This window comes from Haplochromis burtoni, unplaced genomic scaffold (genome assembly GCF_018398535.1).
Source record: "Haplochromis burtoni strain Fernald_Lab_line unplaced genomic scaffold, NCSU_Asbu1 Contig_1, whole genome shotgun sequence".
Lineage (NCBI taxonomy): Eukaryota > Metazoa > Chordata > Actinopteri > Cichliformes > Cichlidae > Haplochromis > Haplochromis burtoni.
Window position 1 is genome coordinate 513,868 of NW_024582362.1, and position 11,619 is coordinate 525,486.

At 41.1% G+C, this 11,619-nt stretch overlaps 1 protein-coding gene across 2 annotated transcripts; it reads right to left on the bottom strand.

The window, feature by feature from the left end:
- Positions 1 to 2,541: 2,541 nt before the first annotated feature.
- insig1 (insulin induced gene 1) lies at positions 2,542 to 9,652 on the bottom strand. Of its 2 annotated transcripts, XM_005912373.3 has the most exons (7): positions 9,531 to 9,652; positions 8,920 to 9,288; positions 8,469 to 8,819; positions 6,900 to 7,024; positions 6,476 to 6,642; positions 5,938 to 6,037; positions 2,542 to 4,463 (listed from the first exon to the last, which is right to left on the bottom strand). In XM_005912373.3, the coding sequence occupies exons 2-7, from the start codon at positions 8,975 to 8,977 to the stop codon at positions 4,434 to 4,436; spliced, it is 831 nt and encodes a 276-aa protein (XP_005912435.1). In that variant the 5' UTR covers positions 8,978 to 9,288; positions 9,531 to 9,652; the 3' UTR covers positions 2,542 to 4,433. The 2 variants fall into 2 exon arrangements, with proteins under 2 accessions (XP_005912435.1, XP_042072938.1); XM_042217004.1 differs by lacking the exon at positions 9,531 to 9,652 and having other exon boundaries at positions 8,920 to 9,490.
- Positions 9,653 to 11,619: the final 1,967 nt, after the last annotated feature.

An 11,619-nucleotide genomic window follows, 5' to 3' on the forward strand; every position in this document is an offset into this window, starting at 1 on the left:
TTTAAGTGAAAAGATTTCTAAAGGAAATGTTTATTTTTGATGGGCGGATCTGCTGAAAATGGTCACAACCCCATAAGATTAGTACCTGTTGGTTTAATGGTTTTTAATGTATTTTATAATTATGCCTTACGTGCACCATTGTGATATGTAAAGGCTTCAGCTGTTGTATACATTTAGAAGTTCCAGCAATTCACTAATACACATATTTAAAATAATAATTTGGCCAAATTCAGTCTATCCATCCATCCATCCATCCATCCATTCACTTCCGCTTATCCTTTTCAGGGTCGCGGGGGGCGCTGGAGCCTATCCCAGCTGTCATAGGGCGAGAGGCGGGGTACACCCTGGACAGGTCGCCAGTCTGTCGCAAGGCTAACACACAGGGACAAACAACCATTCGCACTCACATTCATTTGCACATTCAACTAGTACAATTGTTATCCAATTACCTAGAAAGAAGAGCTGTAAAAATTGTAAACATCTTCTAGTGACATTGTAAATGCCATGCTGTTTGCAAACTGTTCAATGGTGTATTCCTGAAATGCAATACAGTGACAGGAACAAAACCAAATCTGAAATATAATCCAGATGAAGTGTAAAGTAGCACAAAATAGTAATACTCGCTGCCTTCTACGCTGTTGAGGGGCGGTAAACGAAAGAGAGCAAATCTAAAGAAGCAGTTTAGTATAGGATTGCATCTTCTTTCTCAGTACACCTCTGAACACCACCTTTTTTTCCCTTGAAAAATTTAGTTTTTGAAATATTGCCTCATCACAAAAAAACTCTCAAAGGCAAATATATTCAAAAGTGCCAACACCACTAGAGTTGCTCTGAATTCTTGAAGCCTTTTTCTCTTCGTTAGCTGCTTTTTTTTTTTTTTTTTTTTTTTTTTTTTTATCTCCTAAGAACTGATAAAAGTGAGAAACTAAGAAATACTATAAAATTACAGAACCACACAGTGCAGCAAAGAACTATTATTATTATTACATTACATACATATTGGCCTTAAACTCTGCTGTATCATATTGTTATATTTTAATAGCAATACCACCGGTGTGTTTCATGAGCAAAACTCGTACTCATACTTCTTCCATCGTGCCAACTTATTCTGGAAAGCTGCACTAATCATTTTCCACTTTATTTTGGAGTCTCTCTCATTTCCTTTGGCTAGTTTAAAACAAATATATATCTGTACAGTGTAATTTTTATATGAATATACCTTCTTGTCTTCTTCTTTCTGCTGCTGTTTTCCTCCTCGGACCAATAAAGCTATTTTTTAAATCTGATTTTATCCATCTTGTATACCGTGATCTGTACTAAACAGAAGCAGTAAGTGAGACTCTCATTTCAAGAGACACAAAATTGCAAAGAGAATGAAGTTAAATACAAAGTAAACAAGTTAAATTTGCCATACTCCAGTGTAGAGTTGTAAATCTTTGTCTTCATGTTTGCTGGCAGTCGACTCGCTGCACGAAATGCGAGGCCAAGTAACACAAATTTCAAAGTCAAAAAAGTGCTGCAAAGAGATGATAGCAGTCTGCCGGAGCAAACCTATAGGTGCCGTGAATCAATATATCTGATGTGCCCTAGCTTGTCTTCTTGCCTGGAAGGAAGGATAGAGAGACGGAGAGACGGAGGGGAGGGGGCGCTTTTGGCAATGAGGGGGGTTCTCTAATGGAGTCTTTCAGTTTGCTGTGGCTGGAAATGAAAGGAGGTTGAAGCCTGGCCAATTATTCTGCCTGAGAAGAGTAGGAGACTGAAAGAGGAGGGAGAGGAAAGAGATGGCGTGTGGCGCCGTTGCCCTGTTAGAGGATGGGTAGATGGATGGATGGATAGATGGGATAGAGGGATTGATGGAAAACAAAAACAGATGCATGCGAGTATAGAGGGACTTCCAGAACGAGGGATTGATTCAGAATAGCCCACAGCCATTGGCCCCGCTCCCAGAAATTTCCCCCCAGTGCAAAAGGTTAACTGTCAGTCCCCCGCTAGGTATAAATAGAAGTCTGCCCTCCAGAAAGGCGTGTTCAGAGAGGGGGTAGACAGAGGAGGGGAGGGAGGGCAGTTCCTCATGATCCCAGTGACACACAGCAGAGGGGGGTGGTTTCAGGGTTTTTTGGTGGGTTGCAGAGGGTCTTACAGAGAAGAGGAAGGAGAGGGAAGATGCAGCCAAAGACAGTACAAAGGAGGGGACAAAAGAGTGTCCTCATCTATTCAACATGACCGTGACAGCAGACACAACAAATGCCATCATCAGCACCCCAGAAAGCTTCATTCCAATTAAGCTGCAGCTGCATTTGACAACCAAATAAAATCTGCGGGCTAGTGTCTTACTGGAGCTGCAGAGATGTGTAATTAGGCAAGTGTCTAGTAATCAGTTTAATTATGAATGATGGTATCAGGTTCATATCACCACAGGGGAAGCTACAGTGTCTGTTATTTTCAACCAGATAGCATCCGTATGTCACATCATAGCAGTCACAAAGTCCCTCCAGTCCCACACGCGAGTAACACAATAAAATAAAAGAAATCACAAAGACGTCTTTGTCAAGTGTTTTTATTTTTCACTTAAATCCAAAGTAGCAAAAATGATACACAGCTGAATTATCAGACGCACGCACACACACGGAAACTCTAAAACATTGAGACAGAAGGTGCTTCACCACCTCAAAACATAAAGCTTCCTCTTCAGTTTTAGCACACCTGAATGTACGCAGATTCGACCTGAAGTGATCTGCCACAAAAAAGGATTTAAAAAAATAAATCAGGTTTCCTTCAGTAACACTACTAAATGAGATTTTTTTAAACAACAGTTTGACACAATATATTTTTTTATGCTGTCTCTCTGGTTAGAGTCATTGGTATTGACTCTGAAGGCATGTAATCTCTGACAAAAGCATTGTTGTTTACAAAAAAAAAAACATAAGAAAGAGAGGATATTATTGCTGTTTTGAATGATCCACACTGCATATACTTTAAAGTTACAAATATGTTTTTTAGCCTTTGTCAGAAATAATAAATAAGGAAGAATAATCGGCTCATGTATGGTCTGATTGCACTTAATCCTCTAGACCCCCAGACACTAACGTACTGTAGGTCTAGTGTGGTAATAATACCTGTCTGATTACACAAGCAAGCCATTATACACACAAGCAGTAATGTCATTATGTTTTTTACAAGGATACAACTAAACTGTAATAGTGACAAAAGCACTACATTCTATAATACACAGGCAATCACAGATTGCAAATCTTACGTAATAACGTCCCGTCCTCTCCCATTTTAACTGGTGTCTGTTCCCAAACTATCATCTCTAGTTTGAGGATGCTGTTGAAGTCGAAAACATGTACGATCCCACAGTAAAGTGTTTTTCCAAATGGGAATGTAAGGTCCATTCTATAAAAATGCACTAGAAAGGGTTTTTTTAAACTGCTAGTATACCTGGTACATTCCTTCAAAGCATGCTTCACCTCTATGGTTCATCTCAACTCCCAGTCCCGACTAACGCTTCCTTTAAAACAGTCCTCTCTGTCGTTTTACAGCAAAGACAAGCTTGATAACTGATTAAAAATAATACTATTCGCTGGCAAAAACAACTAATTTCCATTCTTAAAAAAAAACGAAGCAGCTTGAATTTTGTGCTTCAGTGATCTTCACTGTTTGTGAATATATAAAGTTAAATTGGTAGTCAACTCTTGGCGCCTTCTTTAATCATGTATTATAATCAAGTGTTAATAAATCAGAAAAATGATTTGCTTTCCTGCTGGGAATAAGATGAGAAAGCAGTTTCCCCAAATATTTCCCAAGACATTGAACTAGTCCTTCGAAAAATGTGAAACACCGTTCATTACCATACATACATTTAGTTTGGGGGCGGCGGTCACTGGATGCTTGGAAAATAAATACTTCAATTTGGTTTCATTGGGATTCTACATTGGAAAACAAAAGGATCTCTTTGTGCGAGCGAGCATCATTTTCCCCACAATAGCAACACTTCCCTTTTATGATCATACAAAAATGAAAAGAAAGAAAGAAAAGAAAACATCATAGCACCCCCATCATTTCTTTTCTGCCATTTCCAGGATACCATCACGCCCAGGAGCACGCGTCCACTTCATGAAATTAAACCCCTCTCCTGTTCACTTCAAACAAGGACACACACACACACACAAAAAAGGCAAGGGCTGTCCGCCTGTGTAGTGTGGAGGAAGCCTTAATGCTAATGGAGCACAACAGAGGCGGGAAGGGGCTGTTTGGCTGCAAAGAGATGCAGAGGACATGGCACGTTTGATGAGGGGCTTTTCTGACCTGCACTTTTGTCATCTGAGCAAAAGATGAGGTCGTGACAAAGAGTCTTTCCTCACATCATTCTTCTCGTTTCTCACAGAACGCATCCATTTTTTCTCGGATGCTCTTGCCCGGTCGTCCACCAATCAGTCCATGTGGGGTTTCTCAACACCACCCTGGAGAAGAAAAACAAGACCTATGTTAGTTATATATCAATCAATTTGTAATGCAGCAACAGGTTAATACTTGTATTTGGTCACAGTATAAAGGTAGCATGTTTTGTTGATCTGACTGATATTAGAATCAGTTCCCTTTTTCTTTCTCCCCAATGGCAACCTAATATTTTGCAGAATCGGGGGAAGAAAGTACTTCCTTCTTGTTTAGTTACATGCTTAATCACCTTATTTGCTCATGAGCTCCTGCAATAGTTACATTTATCAGCCATTCAGCTTAAAATCACAGCTAATGTGTAATAAAGGGTGTTTTTTTCCATGGTTAATCCAACTAAACAGACTCTATCACTGTCATTTCCAGAAAATAAAACAAAAAAAAAAAAGGTCTCGTGTGCCTCCTGATTCTTCTCATAAATGACCCACTGAAGCGAGTGAGCGAAAAAACACAGAACAAAACCACGAGTTCAGACTTGTGCCAACATTCCTCAGGCCTCATCGCGAAAACAAAAACAACAAGCAGCAAATGACCCTCTGGTCAGCCGAGTCCAGACTGGCTCTGTGTCTCACCACGACTGTGAAAAACAACAGCTCTTAATCTGCTTTCACGCTTTCAGTGAGTCAAACTGAGGCAGTGATGGGGACTGGTACTTTACAGACAGAATGAGGTGAGGCTTCTGGGCAGAAGCTTAATGAAGACATCAAAGCTGACTTGCTGGGATAATTATGAAGGAAGGGGGGCGTCCAATGCTCTTTACACAGTTTTAAACCATTTGACAATGTTATCTGCTGCCGCGCCTCAGCAGAATAATTGCAAATAAAGCATGTGTGGCGCACGGGAAGCTTTTGAAGTCAGCTCTTTAGGCACAGAGCAGAGGCTGATAACGATAAATGCGGAGGGATATTTTGCGCAAATACGACATACCGAAAACTTTTCAAACCATTGATGCAGAATCGCCACTTTATCCTCCAACTTTTAACATGGCCAATTAGAAAAACCTTTTGGATCAAGAGAGTCATGTGACTGGTTTCCACTGAAACTTGAAATCTTGGTAGCTCTTGAAAGGAACAGTTCATCTCAAAAGTGAAAATTAACATGTCAGCATCCAACCTCATCCCTGCTTATGCTGTTTTACACATAAAAGACAATAAAACTCCAAATATGCAAATGCTCCTTTTTTTAAAAACCCTTAATTCTGAAATCTGCAAAATTTAGTAAATAAGCGAGAAAACCTAGCTATCTGACTCCAGAATATATACAATGGATTCTACGGACTTAGCTATAGCCCCTAAATATGATGATCACAGGACAGTAAACAGTGGTTTCTTGCAGTGAGTATTGGCTTGTTTCAACTGGTAATATTCCAATAAAGCCAGGTAAGTGTTACCTCGTGAAATCAGCACTTCACACAAACATCAACATATCAGTCTGAACCTTCAGTTAAAGGATGACAGTGTGATCAAGACTTGCAGACTTTACCATGGCTAGTTGGCGTCCTATGTTACCCACAGTAACACCGCCGGAGAAGAATATGCACGGGAGCCAGGAGCGTACGTACAGGAAGTCTGGAGATGTGTACCTTAAGAGAAAAAGAGAAAAGAAGTCACACTTCAGAAAAAAATAAAAGTTAAGAAAGCCATCCCAAGCACAAGTATGAGTTGCAGTTATTACCAAATCCTCATCCCTTACTATTTTTCTATTTTGTAAAATCAGGATGATCTGCAGCTGTGTTTTTCTCTCTCTGCTGTACAGTTTTAGTTATTATTGTATTGGCTAACACGTCACTGACTTCATTCCATATCCTCATACCAAAGCTGGGTTTACTCTCACAGCTGGATAACCAACTCCCACACCAAACACTGTCATTTTAGTTGTGGGTGTAATAAGAAATAAAAGAATAGTGATGACAAATCACTGCATTAGTTTTGTTTCCTCAGAAAAAGATACTCAAGAATGTTTTTGTTCCACTTTTAAAGGCTTTCCTTGAACACCCTGTTGTTGCTGATGGAGAACTTACTGGTAGACTCCATTGTAGACCAGCAGCTGTGTGATCACAGTAGCTAAAAAGGCAGTGGTGATGCCCAGTCCGAAGCCGCTCCTGGACCGGTCGAATGTCCACCACAGACCCAGGGACAAGGCCGCTAGCGTTAAGGAGAGCTGCACGTTGTTGTCGAAGTCTAGTTTCTGTGTTCCGGGAAGTTAAGGACAAACAAATCAAACAGCACGAGGATAACATCTGATTATTTCTTACGCAAATATTTGGCCACGAACAAGTTGCACCACCTCTTTTTGCAAAAGGATAAAGCAGATTACTGAGCTGATGCAGACAGCAGCCAAAATTGAGTTAATTACTGGTGTACTTTTCCACTGTACTGTAACAAACAATCACAAAAGTAGCAAAAGTGCATTTGAGAGGTGTACAGGACATGGTGAAAGGATACAACACTGGCGTGGTTGATACCGACGAACACAGCGATACACCTCATGACGCTCGCCCACTCCCTCTTGAACTTGTGCGGCTCTCCCAAGTGGCTGTCGAGACAGGGATACAGCAGGCCGATAACAGCTGCAAAAAAAACACAAAAAAAGGGAACAAACAGTCTTGAATTCTGCCAGATAAGCAGAACTTAAAAATAGGGCAAACTGTGTCATAGAGACAGACTGCTGAAGGTGCATTTCCACAGTTAGCGACACACCTGCTGTACATGCACTTCAAAAATCCCCACATGAGGAGTATGCATAAACATTAGCTTTAATTTTAAAGTTGTCTTTTACTTTTTAAGTTTGCGACTTTTTAATCTAACTCCCTACATACTGTCATTAAAAGTCCAAAAATTTGTGAAGGAAACTATGTAACCACACTATTTGAATGTAAAAAGTGGACACAGTGGATATCTTACAAGAAGAGTTGGAGGAGTTACAGGAATTAGTACCTGGGTCACGAGAAAATGAATATGAAACCATTTTGACATTCGATTCGTCACTTAAAAAAACAAAACTGCTCACAGAAAGCATCAGATGCTCTTTAATACCAGCCTCTTAAGTCAGAGGATTTACTTTACCCCTCTAGCTTTTGTTAGTATATTTTTCACCTTATTCAGGCTCCAAGAAGCTTTTATCTGAGAAATACCTCCTTTGACTCGTCATTGACAATCTTTAGCTGCAATCCTACTAAGAATAGCATGCTTAGATGGGATCTGTGACAGTTGCTTGTTGTGGAAACTGAAATATCATCTGTTTCTTGGACTATTTATCAAGCATAAGAAGACATTTAATGACATCACCTTCAGGTGTGGGAAAGTAAAGAACCATAAGAGCCATAAGCCTACGTCTCTTATTTCTCAGTTTGTTTCTGTCCTGCAGCATGCAATGACGAGAGGAGGGGGAGGAGCCCAGCATTTACGCGCTTCTTTCTTTCCCTCACTTCCCTGTTTCTGGCCTTAAAAGTACCTCCCCTCTCAGCTCACCCGTTATGACACCATCCAATGAGCTCGCAGCTCGCCTCGTGTCCGGCTGCCGCGACCAATCAGAGCGCAAGAAAAAGCAACATCCGTTCCAAGCCATTTTTTTTTCTTTTTGATAACAGCCAGACTTAATGATGCCTTCAAAACTGATAATTAATATGAAACAAAAACAAAACTGAAAGGTGATTCATTGTCAGCTGATCATACAAATGCTCCTGACAGTGGTGATGAGAAAAGGGATGTGCTTCTGCTGTATGCGGTTTAAATTCCTGCTGCTTATTACGGCAAAATCCAGCTCACAAAGGGGGATTTCCTGACCACAAGAGCCCATTTTATATACACAAGCGGTAAAACACACCACATATTATTTAAAGTGTCATTTTCTCTTCATAAGGGAAGGCTGTTGTGCTCTAACTCCTCCCCTCTCTGCATTCCTTTGTCCCCAAATTAGCTGCAAACTACTGATCACCCGGGTAAAACTACCCTTGCAGGGTCGTTTATAAAGCACCAAGTAAGCTTGACAAAATCAGCCTTTTATTCACTCACCGGCTCCTGTACCGCAGCAAGGTGGGATCCACCATGCGGACGAAAACAAAGTTGTCATCACCTCCTCGGGGAAGAGGGTAACATTTCTTTGTATCTGGAGCAAGTTGAGCACCAGGGCCAGGAACACTCCGACCGTGAAGAGGACGACACCCCGGCGGATCAGGTTGGCCGTCCGGACGTCCTGCAAGGAGATGTAGGCACTGCTGAGCACCGATGTGATGATTGACATCATCTCTTCAGCTCTGGATGCCAACCAGTTTGCGCCAGAAGATGGGTGCTTAGTTTCGGTCTTTGATGAAGTGGAGCAGCTCCAACAATGCTCCTCCAGCCTGGGCATTTGGCACTTTAAAGCTAAAGAAGGAAACGAGACAGTCAACACACGAGTGCCACTGTTTTCACGTTGAAAGAAAAAAATCGAAGAAATTGTTTTAAAATTGTTCCGGCTGCTTACCTTGATCTACAGACGTCTTCAGAGTCAGCTCCAAACAGAATCCTCTTCTCCTGTTCATTCGCGCCTCGACAAGCAGATTTAAGCCAGGATCCCTCCTCCTCGTTTTCCTGCTCTTTTACAAGTGAACTGCAGTCACGTTGTTTGTTCACATCATCGTCAGCAAACACACGCAGAGCGAGAGAGAAAAAACACACAGTGCTCCTCCATTCCACCGCACAGACCTCATACCACCGACGAGAGCTTCCTCTGCAGAAAACAATCACAGCTGTGTCGGGTGAGAATCGGCAGCCAATCAGAGCGCGGCGGCTGATATGACGTGACGCCACCCCACCGCCCACTTCGTCCGGGACAGACGCACAAACAGGGAGGCTGGAGAGCAGAAGTGAAAGTGGAAACGCCAAACAACGGCTCTTTAAAAAAAACCCCTTTATTCTCTCTATGATAGTTTACAAGAAAGTATAAAAGAAATCTAAGAGACAGAGGAGGCGGTTAAAAACATTTGGAATAAAAGCAGTAACTATGACTAAACTACCACAGTACCACAGCTGTAGCTTTAGCTTTATATTCAACTAGAATATTACTCATTTTTTTAAAGGTAAATTTGCGTTTACCAGGCAGATCTCAAGCTCCACCTCGCTTAGGTGTTGAATTATTCACTGATATTCTCTAAACAAACCCTGCTTTTCTTCGTCTGTAACTAAACAAACAGCAGTCCTCTGCACCCTTATATATAAAGCCTTTGGGAAATGGGGTCAGTGGCACAGTTCGTTTGTTTAAAAAAAAAAAAACCAAACCGGTAAACTTTGGGTCACTTTTGAGGAGGTGTGGCTTGGAAGGAGGCTCGGGAAGGCGTGTAGTGCCAGCTCACGTCTGTTAGAGATAACGTGTATTCTGAAAGGTTCAATACCCCGATCACATGTAGACTTTTGGGGCTCTTTCGACAACAACGACAAAAACGTGTTTTGCAAGAATCTGCGTTGTCCAGTCGGTCGTGAGTAGGTCAGTGCAATAACAAACACCCTCCTGCTGGATACGTGCAGCAGGACACATGCAACTACCGGAGCACATTTTGCTTCTGCGCCCGAGGAAAACCTCGCACGTGGATGAAAAATCTACTCCCGTGCAAGCTTCCTCACTTGTTGTGTTTCCAAAAAAGATAAATCAAACGTTTTCAGTTCTTTTCACTTTGTAAAAGCCCCACAAAAAACCTGAGTCACATTTACTTAATAATATCAGCTTCTGGCACTTACAAAGCAATACCATGGATGAATCATTTCTTTATGCAAATAAGACTTGGAAAAAGTGAGTTGATGCCTCATGACCTGGAGCAAATGTGGTAAACAAAAACAGAGACCGTATCAGTGTGACAGCATTTCATTTCAATTAGGTTTAATTAAATGTATTTTTTAGGGGGTGTAATTAACAGTGCTCTTGATATTTTGGGGGTATTATATTAATCGTGTGTGTGTTTTTGGCACATTTGTGGTGTTCAAATGTAGAGAGTTCGGCACTAAATCAGGGTGCAGTGTTGGTTTTCACCCAATGTTCAGCTTCAAAGCTTCCACCCAGCTGCCGAATTTATCTCTTCTTAGTTATGGCTGATTTGATGTGCAGTGTGGAGAAAATCAATGTACGATTTATCAGGAGTATTTGTGGAAATAACTGTATTTATAATAACAATAATAATAATAATGGACATGGTAACACTGTGGGCACACCAAGGACTTTTTAGTTTTGCTAGTGGTTTTGGCTCTAGGGTTTGGTTGCTTCACCACTTTGGCTGCATGGCCATGACTTTTGGTGAAGACAATCAGAGTCTTCAGGGGTCAAATCATAATGAGTCTGTTGATTCTCTGACTTTTATTCTAGCACCACAAACAGATTAAAGGCAGCAGTTATCCTGTTAAATATGTATCAACATCTACTTGTTGGATTCACACTATTTTTCGTAGTTATGTTATTGGTCCCCCAGAATCTCAGTATTATTACTCAGTTAAATACACTGCCCAGTGGAAAAAAAACAAAAGGCACCGCTTGTATTTAACTAACCAGAATTTATGCAGGGATCAATATGATTCAGCTGGCTGTTTAACCGTAACTGAAGCAGTGAGAAGCTTCTCATTAAGAACTGTCCAGGTTTTAACTGTATTGTTAAAACCTGGAAGGTTATTGATGAACCGGCACCTTTTAGGAAGAAATGGTATTGGATAAAAATCCTGAGTGATCGTGATTGGATTTCACTTAAACATCTGGTCAAATTAAATAAAAACAGCAACAATAAACCTCATGGCCATGTTAAAAGTGATAGTAAGAGCATTTTCTCACAAACACACACACAGTAAGAAAAGAACTGAAGGGATTGGGGTGTGTAGCTGTACAGCTGTGCAGCCTTATTGGAGAAATTGGTCTGATTAGTCCAGACTTTACCCTGTTCCAAAGTTATGGGGACATTAGGGTAAGAAGAGAGGGGGATTCAGTGGCATCACTGAATCTGTCATTTCTAGGCTCAGCAACAAAAATGAGGTCTGCTGACTACCTGACAATGCTGAATGACCAGGTTTTCCCATCAATGGATTTTATTCTTCCCTGATATCAGAGTTCACTGGGATCAAACTGAAAGAGTGGTTCAGGGAGAATGAGACATCATTTTCATTCATGGATTGGCCACCACAGAGTCCAGACCTTTACCCCACAGAATCT

Bases quoted from the DNA above. Each gene is read 5' to 3' on its own strand.
- insig1 (XM_005912373.3), bottom strand. From the start codon at position 8,977: ATGAACAGGAGAAGAGGATTCTGTTTGGAGCTGACTCTGAAGACGTCT. The intron at 6,643-6,899 runs GTATCCTTTCAC...CCCGGAACACAG, and splicing joins GTATCAACCACGCCAGTGTT to AAACTAGACTTCGACAACAA. The intron at 6,038-6,475 runs GTAAGTTCTCCA...TTTTCTCTTAAG, and splicing joins GTCTACAATGGAGTCTACCA to GTACACATCTCCAGACTTCC.